Raw genomic sequence first — 18,429 nt, forward strand, 5'->3', positions numbered from 1 at the left:
GTACAGCACGTATACAAGCACTTTATATGAGCAGCAAACGCAACGTCGTTGTCGTCTCTGTTTTTCTACCCGCGCGCTACTTCTTCCATGGCCGGGCACATACCCGCGGCGACGATATAGCATGTGGCATTTGCCCCTCCTTTGAAAGAAGCATCGTCCCGATGCGCCAAGCGCCCAAGAAAGTTGGAATGAGTTTAAAGCCCGGACATTGTAATAACTGCACCTTCTGATATTTTTATTTAACATCTCCTTGCTCCCTCTCATGTTGTTTGCAGCACGCGCTCTCTCGGGGGAGGGGGAAGCGTGTGACGAAACGCACAAAAATGGTGCGGTGCAATACTGTGGAAAGCAGAGGAAGATGCAGATTTAAGGCAGTTTTCGGGCGATCATATTTGTTTCCGTCCGCAACCTCCTGCTCGCGTCACACAAGTCGGCAGGATGAAGACCTGGCAGCCACCTCATCAGCCGACACCCACTACATCTGATTTCCCACTGCTGCAATGTGTCAAAACCTTCCTTCATCGGGGCATGCATATTCCGTCCGGAGTGCCACAGCCAGCCTCGGTCACATGAGCTATGCTGAACATCACCGGACTGCCGCACATTTCTCGGCAGTTGGAATGAGTTTAAAGCCCGGACATTGTAATAACTGCACCTTCTGATATTTTTATTTAACATCTCCTTGCTCCCTCTCATGTTGTTTGCAGCACGCGCTCTCTCGGGGGAGGGGGAAGCGTGTGACGAAACGCACAAGGATGGTGCGGTGCAATACTGTGGAAAGCAGACGAAGATGCAGATTTAAGGCAGTTTTCGGGCGATCATGTTTGTTTCCGTCCGCAACCTCCTGCTCGCGTCACACAAGTCGGCAGGATGAAGACCTGGCAGCCACCTCATCAGCCGACACCCACTACATCTGATTTCCCACTGCTGCAATGTGTCAAAAACTTCCTTCATCGGGGCATGCAATGCCGTCCGGAGTGCCACAGCCAGCCGCGGTCACATGAGCTATGCTGAACATCACCGGACTGCCGCACATTTCTCGGCAGTTGGAATGAGTTTAAAGCCCGGACATTGTAATAACTGCACCTTCTGATAATTTTATTTAACATCTCCTTGCTCCCTCTCATGTTGTTTGCAGCACGCGCTCTCTCGGGGGAGGGGGAAGCGTGTGACGAAACGCACAAGGATGGTGCGGTGCAATACTGTGGAAAGCAGACGAAGATGCAGATTTAAGGCAGTTTTCGGGCGATCATGTTTGTTTCCATCCGCAACCTCCTGCTCGCGTCACACAAGTCGGCAGGATGAAGACCTGGCAGCCACCTCATCAGCCGACACCCACTACATCTGATTTCCCACTGCTGCAATGTGTCAAAAACTTCCTTCATCGGGGCATGCATATGCCGTCCGGAGTGCCACAGCCAGCCTCGGTCACATGAGCTATGCTGAACATCACCGGACTGCCGCACATTTCTCGGCAGTTGGAATGAGTTTAAAGCCCGGACATTGTAATAACTGCACCTTCTGATATTTTTATTTAACATCTCCTTGCTCCCTCTCATGTTGTTTGCAGCACGCGCTCTCTCGGGGGAGGGGGAAGCGTGTGACGAAACGCACAAGGATGGTGCGGTGCAATACTGTGGAAAGCAGAGGAAGATGCAGATTAAAGGCAGTTTTCGGGCGATCATGTTTGTTTCCAGTCCGCAACCTCCTGCTCGCGTCACACAAGTCGGCAGGATGAAGACCTGGCAGCCACCTCATCAGCCGACACCCACTACATCTGATTTCCCACTGCTGCAATGTGTCAAAACCTTCCTTCATCGGGGCATGCATATGCCGTCCGGAGTGCCACAGCCAGCCTCGGTCACATGAGCTATGCTGAACATCACCGGACTGCCGCACATTTCTCGGCAGTTGGAATGAGTTTAAAGCCCGGACATTGTAATAACTGCACCTTCTGATATTTTTATTTAACATCTCCTTGCTCCCTCTCATGTTGTTTGCAGCACGCGCTCTCTCGGGGGAGGGGGAAGCGTGTGACGAAACGCACAAGAATGGTGCGGTGCAATACTGTGGAAAGCAGAGGAAGATGCAGATTTAAGGCAGTTTTCGGGCGATCATGTTTGTTTCCGTCCGCAACCTCCTGCTCGCGTCACACAAGTCGGCAGGATGAAGACCTGGCAGCCACCTCATCAGCCGACACCCACTACATCTGATTTCCCACTGCTGCAATGTGTCAAAACCTTCCTTCATCGGGGCATGCATATGCCGTCCGGAGTGCCACAGCCAGCCTCGGTCACATGAGCTATGCTGAACATCACCGGACTGCCGCACATTTCTCGGCAGTTGGAATGAGTTTAAAGCCCGGACATTGTAATAACTGCACCTTCTGATATTTTTATTTAACATCTCCTTGCTCCCTCTCATGTTGTTTGCAGCACGCGCTCTCTCGGGGGAGGGGGAAGCGTGTGACGAAACGCACAAGGATGGTGCGGTGCAATACTGTGGAAAGCAGAGGAAGATGCAGATTAAAGGCAGTTTTCGGGCGATCATGTTTGTTTCCGTCCGCAACCTCCTGCTCGCGTCACACAAGTCGGCAGGATGAAGACCTGGCAGCCACCTCATCAGCCGACACCCACTACATCTGATTTCCCACTGCTGCAATGTGTCAAAACCTTCCTTCATCGGGGCATGCATATGCCGTCCGGAGTGCCACAGCCAGCCTCGGTCACATGAGCTATGCTGAACATCACCGGACTGCCGCACATTTCTCGGCAGTTGGAATGAGTTTAAAGCCCGGACATTGTAATAACTGCACCTTCTGATATTTTTATTTAACATCTCCTTGCTCCCTCTCATGTTGTTTGCAGCACGCGCTCTCTCGGGGGAGGGGGAAGCGTGTGACGGAACGCACAAAATTGTGCGGTGCAATACTGTGGAAAGCAGAGGAAGATGCAGATTTAAGGCAGTTTTCGGGCGATCATGTTTGTTTCCGTCCGCAACCTCCTGCTCGCGTCACACAAGTCGGCAGGATGAAGACCTGGCAGCCACCTCATCAGCCGACACCCACTACATCTGATTTCCCACTGCTGCAATGTGTCAAAACCTTCCTTCATCGGGGCATGCATATGCCGTCCGGAGTGCCACAGCCAGCCTCGGTCACATGAGCTATGCTGAACATCACCGGACTGCCGCACATTTCTCGGCAGTTGGAATGAGTTTAAAGCCCGGACATTGTAATAACTGCACCTTCTGATATTTTTATTTAACATCTCCTTGCTCCCTCTCATGTTGTTTGCAGCACGCGCTCTCTCGGGGGAGGGGGAAGCGTGTGACGAAACGCACAAGGATGGTGCGGTGCAATACTGTGGAAAGCAGAGGAAGATGCAGATTAAAGGCAGTTTTCGGGCGATCATGTTTGTTTCCGTCCGCAACCTCCTGCTCGCGTCACACAAGTCGGCAGGATGAAGACCTGGCAGCCACCTCATCAGCCGACACCCACTACATCTGATTTCCCACTGCTGCAATGTGTCAAAACCTTCCTTCATCGGGGCATGCATATGCCGTCCGGAGTGCCACAGCCAGCCTCGGTCACATGAGCTATGCTGAACATCACCGGACTGCCGCACATTTCTCGGCAGTTGGAATGAGTTTAAAGCCCGGACATTGTAATAACTGCACCTTCTGATATTTTTATTTAACATCTCCTTGCTCCCTCTCATGTTGTTTGCAGCACGCGCTCTCTCGGGGGAGGGGGAAGCGTGTGACGAAACGCACAAGGATGGTGCGGTGCAATACTGTGGAAAGCAGAGGAAGATGCAGATTAAAGGCAGTTTTCGGGCGATCATGTTTGTTTCCGTCCGCAACCTCCTGCTCGCGTCACACAAGTCGGCAGGATGAAGACCTGGCAGCCACCTCATCAGCCGACACCCACTACATCTGATTTCCCACTGCTGCAATGTGTCAAAACCTTCCTTCATCGGGGCATGCATATGCCGTCCGGAGTGCCACAGCCAGCCTCGGTCACATGAGCTATGCTGAACATCACCGGACTGCCGCACATTTCTCGGCAGTTGGAATGAGTTTAAAGCCCGGACATTGTAATAACTGCACCTTCTGATATTTTTATTTAACATCTCCTTGCTCCCTCTCATGTTGTTTGCAGCACGCGCTCTCTCGGGGGAGGGGGAAGCGTGTGACGAAACGCACAAGGATGGTGCGGTGCAATACTGTGGAAAGCAGAGGAAGATGCAGATTAAAGGCAGTTTTCGGGCGATCATGTTTGTTTCCGTCCGCAACCTCCTGCTCGCGTCACACAAGTCGGCAGGATGAAGACCTGGCAGCCACCTCATCAGCCGACACCCACTACATCTGATTTCCCACTGCTGCAATGTGTCAAAACCTTCCTTCATCGGGGCATGCATATGCCGTCCGGAGTGCCACAGCCAGCCTCGGTCACATGAGCTATGCTGAACATCACCGGACTGCCGCACATTTCTCGGCAGTTGGAATGAGTTTAAAGCCCGGACATTGTAATAACTGCACCTTCTGATATTTTTATTTAACATCTCCTTGCTCCCTCTCATGTTGTTTGCAGCACGCGCTCTCTCGGGGGAGGGGGAAGCGTGTGACGAAACGCACAAGAATGGTGCGGTGCAATACTGTGGAAAGCAGAGGAAGATGCAGATTTAAGGCAGTTTTCGGGCGATCATGTTTGTTTCCGTCCGCAACCTCCTGCTCGCGTCACACAAGTCGGCAGGATGAAGACCTGGCAGCCACCTCATCAGCCGACACCCACTACATCTGATTTCCCACTGCTGCAATGTGTCAAAACCTTCCTTCATCGGGGCATGCATATGCCGTCCGGAGTGCCACAGCCAGCCTCGGTCACATGAGCTATGCTGAACATCACCGGACTGCCGCACATTTCTCGGCAGTTGGAATGAGTTTAAAGCCCGGACATTGTAATAACTGCACCTTCTGATATTTTTATTTAACATCTCCTTGCTCCCTCTCATGTTGTTTGCAGCACGCGCTCTCTCGGGGGAGGGGGAAGCGTGTGACGAAACGCACAAGGATGGTGCGGTGCAATACTGTGGAAAGCAGACGAAGATGCAGATTTAAGGCAGTTTTCGGGCGATCATGTTTGTTTCCGTCCGCAACCTCCTGCTCGCGTCACACAAGTCGGCAGGATGAAGACCTGGCAGCCACCTCATCAGCCGACACCCACTACATCTGATTTCCCACTGCTGCAATGTGTCAAAACCTTCCTTCATCGGGGCATGCATATGCCGTCCGGAGTGCCACAGCCAGCCTCGGTCACATGAGCTATGCTGAACATCACCGGACTGCCGCACATTTCTCGGCAGTTGGAATGAGTTTAAAGCCCGGACATTGTAATAACTGCACCTTCTGATATTTTTATTTAACATCTCCTTGCTCCCTCTCATGTTGTTTGCAGCACGCGCTCTCTCGGGGGAGGGGGAAGCGTGTGACGAAACGCACAAGAATGGTGCGGTGCAATACTGTGGAAAGCAGAGGAAGATGCAGATTTAAGGCAGTTTTCGGGCGATCATGTTTGTTTCCGTCCGCAACCTCCTGCTCGCGTCACACAAGTCGGCAGGATGAAGACCTGGCAGCCACCTCATCAGCCGACACCCACTACATCTGATTTCCCACTGCTGCAATGTGTCAAAACCTTCCTTCATCGGGGCATGCATATGCCGTCCGGAGTGCCACAGCCAGCCTCGGTCACATGAGCTATGCTGAACATCACCGGACTGCCGCACATTTCTCGGCAGTTGGAATGAGTTTAAAGCCCGGACATTGTAATAACTGCACCTTCTGATATTTTTATTTAACATCTCCTTGCTCCCTCTCATGTTGTTTGCAGCACGCGCTCTCTCGGGGGAGGGGGAAGCGTGTGACGGAACGCACAAAATTGTGCGGTGCAATACTGTGGAAAGCAGAGGAAGATGCAGATTTAAGGCAGTTTTCGGGCGATCATGTTTGTTTCCGTCCGCAACCTCCTGCTCGCGTCACACAAGTCGGCAGGATGAAGACCTGGCAGCCACCTCATCAGCCGACACCCACTACATCTGATTTCCCACTGCTGCAATGTGTCAAAACCTTCCTTCATCGGGGCATGCATATGCCGTCCGGAGTGCCACAGCCAGCCTCGGTCACATGAGCTATGCTGAACATCACCGGACTGCCGCACATTTCTCGGCAGTTGGAATGAGTTTAAAGCCCGGACATTGTAATAACTGCACCTTCTGATATTTTTATTTAACATCTCCTTGCTCCCTCTCATGTTGTTTGCAGCACGCGCTCTCTCGGGGGAGGGGGAAGCGTGTGACGAAACGCACAAGGATGGTGCGGTGCAATACTGTGGAAAGCAGAGGAAGATGCAGATTAAAGGCAGTTTTCGGGCGATCATGTTTGTTTCCGTCCGCAACCTCCTGCTCGCGTCACACAAGTCGGCAGGATGAAGACCTGGCAGCCACCTCATCAGCCGACACCCACTACATCTGATTTCCCACTGCTGCAATGTGTCAAAACCTTCCTTCATCGGGGCATGCATATGCCGTCCGGAGTGCCACAGCCAGCCTCGGTCACATGAGCTATGCTGAACATCACCGGACTGCCGCACATTTCTCGGCAGTTGGAATGAGTTTAAAGCCCGGACATTGTAATAACTGCACCTTCTGATATTTTTATTTAACATCTCCTTGCTCCCTCTCATGTTGTTTGCAGCACGCGCTCTCTCGGGGGAGGGGGAAGCGTGTGACGAAACGCACAAGAATGGTGCGGTGCAATACTGTGGAAAGCAGAGGAAGATGCAGATTTAAGGCAGTTTTCGGGCGATCATGTTTGTTTCCGTCCGCAACCTCCTGCTCGCGTCACACAAGTCGGCAGGATGAAGACCTGGCAGCCACCTCATCAGCCGACACCCACTACATCTGATTTCCCACTGCTGCAATGTGTCAAAACCTTCCTTCATCGGGGCATGCATATGCCGTCCGGAGTGCCACAGCCAGCCTCGGTCACATGAGCTATGCTGAACATCACCGGACTGCCGCACATTTCTCGGCAGTTGGAATGAGTTTAAAGCCCGGACATTGTAATAACTGCACCTTCTGATATTTTATTTAACATCTCCTTGCTCCCTCTCATGTTGTTTGCAGCACGCGCTCTCTCGGGGGAGGGGGAAGCGTGTGACGAAACGCACAAGGATGGTGCGGTGCAATACTGTGGAAAGCAGAGGAAGATGCAGATTAAAGGCAGTTTTCGGGCGATCATGTTTGTTTCCGTCCGCAACCTCCTGCTCGCGTCACACAAGTCGGCAGGATGAAGACCTGGCAGCCACCTCATCAGCCGACACCCACTACATCTGATTTCCCACTGCTGCAATGTGTCAAAACCTTCCTTCATCGGGGCATGCATATGCCGTCCGGAGTGCCACAGCCAGCCTCGGTCACATGAGCTATGCTGAACATCACCGGACTGCCGCACATTTCTCGGCAGTTGGAATGAGTTTAAAGCCCGGACATTGTAATAACTGCACCTTCTGATATTTTTATTTAACATCTCCTTGCTCCCTCTCATGTTGTTTGCAGCACGCGCTCTCTCGGGGGAGGGGGAAGCGTGTGACGAAACGCACAAAAATGGTGCGGTGCAATACTGTGGAAAGCAGAGGAAGATGCAGATTAAGGCAGTTTTCGGGCGATCATGTTTGTTTCCGTCCGCAACCTCCTGCTCGCGTCACACAAGTCGGCAGGATGAAGACCTGGCAGCCACCTCATCAGCCGACACCCACTACATCTGATTTCCCACTGCTGCAATGTGTCAAAACCTTCCTTCATCGGGGCATGCATATGCCGTCCGGAGTGCCACAGCCAGCCTCGGTCACATGAGCTATGCTGAACATCACCGGACTGCCGCACATTTCTCGGCAGTTGGAATGAGTTTAAAGCCCGGACATTGTAATAACTGCACCTTCTGATATTTTTATTTAACATCTCCTTGCTCCCTCTCATGTTGTTTGCAGCACGCGCTCTCTTGGGGGAGGGGGAAGCGTGTGACAAAACGCACAAGGATGGTGCGGTGCAATACTGTGGAAAGTAGAGGAAGATGCAGATTAAAGGCAGTTTTCGGGCGATCATGTTTGTTTCCGTCCGCAACCTCCTGCTCGCGTCACATATATATTGTCACGTACGAGTTTGTACCGCTGTGGACAAAATGACGTTGGTTGGGGAAAAAGAGGCTGAAGTGTCTCGGAACTCGGTAGATGGTGTCACCCTGGCCACAGAGCTACAACCCTCTGTATATATTGTAAATACATATATTTTCTCCCCGTAACATTTTGGTGGAAGTGCGGGGTAATCTCGCCACAAGCCGGCCCTGGATCTTCGCAGCGGGCGTCACATCGGTTCCGCTGTTATGGCTACTGACGCTGCCTCCGACGCTGACGCTGCCTCCGCCACTCAGACACCGGCGGAAGTGGTACTAACCCAGCTACGTCACCCGGGAATCTTCACTGGCACTGGCAAGGTCGACGTCGAAGACTGGCTGACGTCGTATGAGCGCGTCGGTAAGCACAAGTGGAATGCCACACATTTGCTGGCCAACCTGATCTTTTACTTGGGAGGAACCGCGAAGGTATGGTTGGAGACGCATGAAACCAAAATTACAAGCTGGGACTCCTGCAAGGACAAGCTACGCGATCTTTTCGGAAGGCCTGTGGGACGTCAAATGGAGGCCAAGCAAGGGCTAGCGTCTCGTGTCCAGACACCAACCGAATCATACGTCGCGTATATTCAAGACTTTCTGGCTCTCTGCCGTAAAGCGGACGCGGACATGCTAGAGGCCAATAGGGTTGGACACATCTTGAAGGGCATCGCAGACGATGCGTTCAACCTCCTGCTTTGCAGGAACTGCTTAACGGTTGAATCCATCATAAAGGAATGCCGGAATTTTGAGCAAGCGAAGAGACAACGCATCGTACAACGCTTCGACCGACTTCCCAATACGGCTGCCACTTCCTCCTGCAACGACCCTCCGGCATCACATCCGCCTGCCACGCCAAGCTTGACACAGGTCATCCGCCGCGAACTTGAGGCTATGGCTCCAAGTTCTCACTGTCCCCATACGCACGACAACATGACCATCTCGCTCATTCAAGCTGTTGTCCGCCAAGAAATTGCTAACATGGACATCCAGTCTGCCGTCCGCCCAAGTCCCACCCCTACCACTCCTGTCATTGCCTCTGCTGCACCTCGCCAGTCGTTCCCGAGTCGATATCGGAACCCATCTGAGTGGCGAACACCGGATGACAGGCCGATTTGCTTTGCTTGCTCCCGGGTCGGTCACATCTCCCGCCACTGCCGTAGTAGCCGCTGGTACTCCTCGCCTCGACCATACGCTGATCGCCGCTTCAACCGAGACCCTCGGTCTCTGTCGCCCCTTTCTGAACCATACCATGCCGGCCTTCCCTCTCGGGGAAACACCACTAGCCGCTCGCCCTCGCCGCAACGCCGTCAGTCCCGCTCGCCTACACCTCGACGCCCCTCGTCCCCGTCCTTCGCGGGCCGCTTCTCGGGAAACACAGGAATAATCATCCCCCCACTTTAAAAAAGGTGGGCACGGATCCAAAGCTGCCATGTCGCTAAACGGAACGCTTCTCTGCTTGCTGCAGGGTTTTCTTGGCTTCGCTGCTTCTGGATGCGCGCGGCCACTTGATGAGTCTTGCGACGACAAGAACCAACTCTTGAGCAAAGGCCCTTCTTTATCAACGCTGTCGTCATCGGACGACGCAATTCTACTGGCCTTTCCTTTCAAGCATCTCAGTGTGACGTCATCGCATGGCGCCGCTATAAATAAAGGCATAATTTCGTCTTCTGTGGACACGACGGATCCAAAGCGTCCAAAGCTACCATGTCGCTAAACGGAACGCTTATCTGCTTGCTGCAGGTTTGTCCCCGTTCTAGTTCAATGCGTAGTGATTAACGAGGCTTAGTGGTCCTGCCGGGCCCACGCGTTGTTTTGTAAGAGCGTTTGACTGTTTTGTCGTTTGAAAACTACTAATTTGTGGCCGATGGGACCTCCCAAGCTGTAGCAAGCACCAAGTGATGAAAATGTTGCATAGTTAGTTGGAGCAGTACTGCCCAGCCAAGACGCACATGACGAAAGCTGGACAGGTGCGCGGAATGATTGCGCGCGCACCGTTGATGCGCACGGCGTTGTTCCATCCAGTCAGCACAGGAATGAATGGCAGAGCTATGGCTTGACGGATAAGCTGCAGGAGCCCACCCTTCCTATACAAGCCACCCTTCCTATGATTCACGGAATTCTAACCGTGCCTCGGCACTTTTTTTTGGTGAGTCACTCTCACTTGACCCTCAAATCTCACATATGAGCCCATACAGCGTAAGCTGTTGTGGGCTCATTCCAATAGTCGTTCCGGTACGCGATTTCACCACCGCCGCCGTTGGACGACCCGAGCCTCCGCCAGTATGGTGGCGCCATCTAGTTAAGGTGCCTGCAAACGCAGCGTGCGCAGGCACAGACGACGAGATGCGATTCAGACGAGGCGCCTGTTTTCTCTTTACCTGCTACTCCCCCTCCCCCCTACAACGCTGCACCGTGCTTCCTGATGGGCTACAGAATCTAAGCAGGAATCCTTCATAATCACCATATACAATCAACGCGCTTCCGATGTGAGATGTGCGCCACGTGTTCTGGTAGCTCTTCCAGCGGCCGTGCCTCTTCGGTACACAACCTGGCACATGCGATGCAAACCTCGAAAGAATACTACTTCAACACGTCACTAGCAAACTTCATAAAAAATGATCCAAAGAAATTTCGGAACTATATCAGCGAAAAAAAAACCATATCACAAGCTTTTGTCGATTGTTCAATGGTACCTGATCATATATACCACCATTGCTCAACACTTCAATGCCTATATTTCCATAGTGTATTTTCTGCCCCTAGTGCTTCTCTACCCACCAAAACGGTGGGCCGTGTTGTAAATGTAAGCTTCATTTCTTAGCCTGGTGCTCTTGCCATGTTGCTTAACTCGAAGACTAAAACTTCTTGCGGGCCCGACAATATCCCCAACATATTTCCTCGTCACTTTGCTAAGTCTGTTGCAAAATACTTAGTTATTTTTTTCGTGTCTCTTTGTTATCAGCGGAATTACCAGATGACTGGAAGTCAGCCCGAGTTGTGCCGACATTCAAGAAAGACGACCGTCTATTATTGCAAAATTGCATCTCCTTAACATGATCGTGTTGTAAACTTATCGAACACATAATGGCTCACAAATTAAATTCTTAGGACATTCAGTTTTAACAAATCAACATTGATTTCGAGAACGATTTTCTACTACAACACAATTGGTTAGTATGGTGCACACCTTTGCAGCTTGTCTTGATACTAACAGTCAAATTGATGTAATATTCCTAGATTATAGTAAATAATTCGATACAGTTCACCACGCTAAACCAATTATAAAACTTCGGTCAAATGGCATAGCAGTATTTATTTCTTGGATTTGAACATCCATTATCAATACGTTCAGGTGGGAGAACAACACTCTGGCTGCCTTCCGGTAACTTCTGGCGTTCCGCAGGGGAGCGTACTCGGCGCCCTACTTTTCTTGCTATACATAAATGATAATGTCAATGCGGTTGTCACCCCAGTACAAATTCGTCTATTTGCTGACGATTGTGTTTTGTTTAGACAAGTTACCTGCATTAGTGACCAATGTGGCTTTAACTCTAACTTAGGCAAGGTGTTAAATTGGTGTGAGCACTGGGGAATGCCCCTTAATGCAACTAAATGTGTCTATCGCCCCATAAAGCGCAAAAATATCCCGCTAGATTACACTTACAATTTGGCTGCAGCACCTTTACTGAAAGTAGCCGGCTATAAATACTTAGGTCTAACAATAACCACTAACTTATCGTGGAACTTGCACATAAATAACATCTGCTCTGCCACTTTTCGGAAACTATGCCTTCTACGCCACAAAGTCAAAACTACCCCACCTAGTGTAAACTACTCTCTTACTTTTCCTTAATTAGCCAAAACTTGAGTACGCTTCCATAGTTTCGGACCCTCCCAGAAAAATTAACGTTAAGGACCTTGAAAGAATTCAAAGAAAAGCCAGTCCGATTTATTTACAGTAAATCTATGACTTCTGACTCCCCCACTGCATTTCTAACTGCAAACGGCATTGAAAATTTACAAATTCGAAGAAAGAAAAGTCGACTAGAGTTTCTTTCAAACTTAATGAATCATAGGCTAGCTCTAGAGACCGCAACATACGCATGCCGCTTGCTACGCCGACCCACTCGGCACCACTGCTTTCATTCTCAAACACCAATTTTCGCAAGGACTGACACTTTTCGGTAGTCTTTTTTTTCACAGACAATAGCTGACTGTAATAAAGTAACTGCAGCATTTCCCCAGCGCCCATGACCTGTATGCCAATTGTGCAATTAATGGCGTCATTTCATGTATTAGTTAGAGTTGTATTATAACCAAGTTGATTAAATGTTCTTAATCGTCTCCCTTATGACGAAAGAAGTTGTATAAAAACGTGTTACAAACTTGTTTCATCCTGTTATTCTGTGTAAATAATCGTGTGTATTCTGCTCACCCTGCTTGGACTTCTTGTCGGCGGTATTTTATAAATAACTTTAAATTTTTTAAATAAAAAAGATAACGGTCATTCGGACACTCTAGTATGACATGAAAAGATTTCAAACCTCTGAACGGTATGCTGACCTACGGTTCGTAACGTAATGCATGGCTTCTCCTGGTCAGCACTACTACTACTACTACTCTACTCTACAGTTCTACTACTCCAGGTATACAAACCCGGAAATCACCTGGTTCCGTAAATCTGACCTGCAAGCTCAGCCAAGGTCAAACTGGGACTTAGCCTGCCACTACCGCCGGACGCCGCGAGGGCGCCCATATCTTGAAAGCGATCTGCGACATGCACAAAGTGCGCCGAGTTGTGCCGAATGCTGGTAGCTTCGTATGCTCTGTGCTTTCGACGCTTATTTCGCGTTGAAGCGAGACGCAGCATGAATGTCAATTCGCCCGCTACTGCTGTCGCTTCGAGCAGCGTCTGTGTGTTGTCTTGGGTTGCAATTGTAGATGCGGTAGTTGCTCACGGAGCCGAGTAGCGTCCTTTCCCAAAGCAAGCAAAATCGTGCTATCGCTCAACAAACTTGCTCTAACCGCGTTCATCCACAGCATCCGCTTCTGTTGCACAAGGGCTGCATAAGGCTCACCTCGTGCTGCGATGCCGGGCAGCGCAGGAACGGCAGCCGGAAAGGCACGAGGCACAGTGGAGCACCCGGTTCCGGATACGATGCTTCGGCACAGCACGACGCCACACTGCGGCGTCAACAACGGCAATTCTGTACCTCGAGTGTTCCCCAACTGTCGACTCAGGTTCAAACAAAAGTACACCATTTGTACTACACTGTAGCAGGAGCAATGTTCCCAGCATCATTAGTAATTACCTCGTTTTTATCACTACCCCTACCTGCAAGGATTTCAAAGCGAATACTTCTGGCATTCGTAACTTGGCATGATGACGCTGCAGATCGGAGCTTAAAGTGCAGCGTCCGAGCACAGCGAAGGATTTAAAATGTGCCCAGCTCGCACTAGTGGTGCAAGGCTGGCAGCGGAGCTGGTGATCGACCTACCTTCGTCCAGAGGCTGCATTCGGTTTTCGAAGGATTCGGTTTGGCGGTGGCGTCACATTGCGGTGGTCCGTTGACCTAATGAAAACAAGTGGAAGGACAGAGGCCAATCGGCGCGGAGGTTTTTTTTCTGTGGCAGTGAACGTCACAAACAGAGTAAAAATACAGCAGTTAACGAGCGCTTCTTGGTAAATAAAAATAATTTGTTCATGGTATTGATGAGGTTTGTATTTTTCATTATGAAACATGTGTGAGTTGTACTGGCGGTGGGTGACTTAACGAATTTTGTTTACTTCGGTTGACCCATTTATGCCGCTAGGTGGGACGTCGTACGCTAACTTCGCGTTGCGGCCCCAATCCACACTCAAGTTCCTCTCACAGTCGGAGCGCTGTCTCTTTTGAGAATCTCAATTGTCGCCTGAATTCCTCGTCTGTCATCTCAAAGGCGTCTTCTCGACGCCGAGGTCGTCGCTGTCTATCACGGAGGCTCGCTAAATGCACGATAACAGGCGCCACAGACACGGCACACGCCATGATTTTGCTCCGAGTACCGCGATCTCGCCCGTGCACAAGGCACGCACAGGCTCTGCACACGGCAGATCGCGCTTCGGATCTGACCGAAGGAGCGCGCGCGGCATCGCTTCGTAGCAGACGACAAATTCGGTTTCCGCGTGATTGACATGTGCGTGACGTCATCAAAAAAGCGTTAGCGCCCTGAGGCGATGGCGACACCCAGGTGGCGACCAATCGCTGCATGCAAACCGAGTTCTTCGAAAACCGAAGCGTTACAGAATACGGCCCCAGGTTTTACTAGGCTTGGCTAAGTTTTGCTAGCAAGTGCTGCTAAGCATGGTATTCCGAATCGGCTCGCCGCCGACGCGCAGATTATCGCTTGGCCGCGCCACGCGCTTTAAGATGAGCGGCTTCTTCGGGTGTCCGGAGTCTTCTTTGGTCGTCCCATGTCAAGGTCCCAGAAGCCAGACACTAACCTGCGAGAACACTCCGATGCGCGCTGTCAGAGAATATAAGAAACGAAGAACGTGAACAACTATGCCACCGGATTTGCAGATTTATTATTGCGATAGCAAGTATATGAACACTCCAAAGCAGATTTCTGCCGTCGTCGTCGCCGTTGCCGTGAGGTTCCGTATGACGTCAGTGGAGATGAAATCGTCGCCGCGCGCCGAACGCTGTATGTGCGAGTGAAAGGGCGCGAGGGACGCGCGCTTTCACGGGGAGTGAACGCACGGCGAAGAACAAACGCGCGTTCTGTAGAAGTAGGCGTCTCTTTCCTCCTTTACAATCACCATATATGTAGAACAAACGCGCCTTCTTCCGACGCGCGAAAGCCCGTGGCGGGGAGGGGAAGGAAGGCGACGTTTAGCTGCGGCACCAAGTGCCTATTTATATCAGAGGCTCCGGCAACAGTCACCAACGCAGCACGCATTTTGTGCGAACGCGGGCAAAACGCCGACGGCGTCGACAACAGTTCTGCGTGTTGCCGGTGCTGCTGCATGTCCAAGGTTATACACCTGATAAAGCCACTATCATTACTCCGTATAGCTCTCTACAAATTTGCTATCGCAACTGATGCTTCGCCTTTCAGGTGAAACTGCGACAACTTTTTATTGTCCAACCTTTACAAACCCCCAAACCTGCGTTTCCTCTCCTTTTCCTTACCTTGAGGCCAAATTCGAAAGGCGCGCGAGACGTCGCCCGCAATTTCGCTTTGCCGAGATAAGCAAACGCTACGTGTTTTCTGGACGGGCGTGACACTGCAGCCCCGAGCGAAACGTGACGAAACGAACATGTCAAGTGAGCGCACTCTCCCCGCTGGTCAGGCACAAGTACAGTGTACTGGAATGTTTTACAGTGGCGGCGGCGCGTCCTATCCGCCTTTTGCGATAGGGTGCCAGCGCCGCCGTTCAGGGTGGTGCCATCCTTTGACCGCCCCCGCGCCGCCGCTTTCTCGCTGCGACGCCATCTTGAATCACAGCGAGCGGTTGCGATTGCTTGGTGCCGGTGCTTAGTTCGAGACACAGTGCGCGCGGATGTTTCGCTGACGCTTCTACTTGCTGGCCAGTGTTCAGCCGCATGAATGACAAGCTTGTCAAGTGCATCAAGTCGACATGACGGGCTGTTGTGTTCCCAAGTGCACCGGATCGACGCGTAAAGGGCTTCATTGTTTACGCTTCCCCCGGGACCCAGAGCGAAGGAAGAGATGGGAAGCCCAAGTAAAGCGGTATCACTGGAAGGCAACGGATAGCTCCTACATTTGCGAGGTAAGTGTCAAGAAAGTTTAGACTATCGCACCGTGTTTTTCATTTAAATAAGAAAGCATTCTCTGATCCTCGCTCACGTACCTACGTTCGCTCACGAACTAAGCACTGCACCGATGCTGTCTGAGTAGCCTATGGTATGCGAGCGCACGTCGCATAGGCTTTTGCAGTTTTGATCGGCGCAGTCTATGCGAGTAGTACCCTTATTTGAAGGACTGACGAAAATGCTTCGCCGCGAAATAGTCTTACATTAGCTACAAATCGTCATGTAAACCCCCTATTTTACTTTTTCACGGGAAGCAAACATCGTGTGTCTCTCGTCTTTTTTTTTCCAGAATTTTTTTTTTCGCTACTGGTTATTTGGAACGCAGTGCTTTTTCTGGGGAGAGCGGCAGTTGTGTACGTGGCAAGCGAAGCATTGTCATTTTCTCTGATTTCTCAGCAGATATCTTGCGCATCTCAGGTGGTTACGTTATATAGCTGATTTTTTAGACGAAAATATTTGTAGCGTGGTGCTCGTAAGCCGATGGTCATTCGTGCTCATTGCCGATCGTAGTGGGTACTGTGACGGTCTTTAAATGTCTGTGCAAGGTATGCCCAGGTGTAGTAGAGTTAAGGGGCATCATGGGACCAAAATGTTTCGGCGCTTTCTGGCATGGTGTCTGTTGTAGCCTGTGCATTTCTTCGAAACATGTGAAGCGAGGTAATACAGCATTACTTTTGCGAAAATTTATTTTTAGGCACTGTAATGGGTTCTCTGTATTTACAAGGCAACTTTTCTTACCAATAATCACTTTTGTTGTTTTACTTGTACTTAGAAACACTTTGAAGAGGACCAGTACGAGGGAAATCGACAGGATGGGCGCCGTCTGTTCAACAGCCCTACATCATCATGGACTATATTTTCGAAGTGAAAAACATTGCTAATCTGTATTTGACTGTCTTAGTTTCATTTACGGTTTTTGTACGCAATATGTATGCAGTGTTGTTTATTTTTTCAATGAAGTTATCAGTGTTCTAATGGTTATTTATAAAATGTGCTGTACTCGCCATCGATGTGTTTGGCTGATGCGACGTATTCGATGGTAGCTGATGTATTCTGGCTGGATATCTTGATTAATATTACCCACGGTTGCGTTTTCTTGTTTGTATTCTTGTTTTCGATTTATATTGTGTGTAATAAGGTTGATGTACTCACTTGAACCCCCCCCCCCCATGTAATGAATAAATTAAAACTCTCCCTATCCCGAATTGTGTGCGTCGAGCCTACCTTGCGAATTTTTTTATCTCGTCTTTCAACATAAACAAAAGCGAAGAACTTCGCTTTTGCATGTAAAGGGGAGGTTTGATGCTTGTCGAGCCCCAGCTCTCGGAACCTCTCACTTTGATGTCGTCCCGCTCACTTCTTGAGCCGCAGCTCTCGGAACCTCTCGCTTGGATGTCGTTCCGCATCACTTGTAGCCGCAGCTATCGGAACCTCTCACTTAGATGTCGTTCCGCTCACTTGTCGAGCCGCAGCTCTCGGAACCTCTCACTTAGATGTCGTCCCGCTCACTTGTAGCCGCAGCTTTCGGAACTTCTCACTAAGATATTGTTCCGCTTACTCCAGAGCTTGCATAAGCGGAGTGTCGCTCACCGAGTAGCAGAAAGTTGCCTTGACGATCCTGTCCGACTGCGCCAGTTATGTTTTCGTCCATGGTCGTGGGGGTGTCGCCGTTCGAGTTCAGGCCGTTGCTGGTCTGTCGCTCCTGATGGCACCCTCGTTGATCCGGGCTCCTAACCCTCAATCTTTCGTTCGTTGTCAGGCTACACGTTGCATACAAGGCTCGCAACAACTCCTCCGTATGTACACGTTTATTTACATATGTACAATTCGCCAACAGCTTGCGGAGTCATCGACTCCGGCTCTCTCATCGCTACCCATCGCTCTCCCCCCAAAACATGGCCGAATTCCCCGTTTTAAGCCATTCGGTTCACACAAGAATTCCCTTCTCCGCCCCTCGGCATTGTAGGCCGGACAACTCTCACAATCACAAGCAGTTTTACAAGCACACAACTGTCACGAACCAATGGTTATCTCAAATCAGCCCAACAGTTACAGTTACAGTTAGGTACGACAAAAGCGAAGAACCGACTCTTGCTGTACGCCAGATGTTACACAGAAAGACTTGAAGAACAGCTATTACCTAACGCATCGTTAGAAAGAAAATTAATAATCTAAATAGCTACAAATGCTTTGATAAAACCTAGAAGTATACAGTCGGTGTCAATTCCTGGATCAGCATTTGTAAACAGGTTGTGAGTGAAAGTTAAGAGTTCCGTTTCACATGAAAATAATTTTTTTAATTGATGCTGAGACGTGTTAAAAGACAAATGTTCTAAAAAAATCTGCTAATTGAAAATATGCTATCGGTTCTAATAATTTA

The 18,429-nt window shown here is 50.3% G+C and overlaps 1 protein-coding gene across 1 annotated transcript in view; it reads right to left on the reverse strand.

The window, feature by feature from the left end:
- The window catches only part of LOC119465109 (WD repeat and HMG-box DNA-binding protein 1-like), a 546,382-nt gene that overhangs the window by 284,931 nt on the left and 243,022 nt on the right, over positions 1 to 18,429 (reverse strand). The window contains exon 8 of the mRNA XM_037725912.2: positions 13,308 to 13,413. Coding sequence (XP_037581840.1) covers positions 13,308 to 13,413 — 106 coding nt within the window. The remainder of the gene's footprint in view (positions 1 to 13,307; positions 13,414 to 18,429) is intronic.

Source organism: Dermacentor silvarum, chromosome 9, assembly GCF_013339745.2.
Source record: "Dermacentor silvarum isolate Dsil-2018 chromosome 9, BIME_Dsil_1.4, whole genome shotgun sequence".
NCBI classification, from domain to species: domain Eukaryota; kingdom Metazoa; phylum Arthropoda; class Arachnida; order Ixodida; family Ixodidae; genus Dermacentor; species Dermacentor silvarum.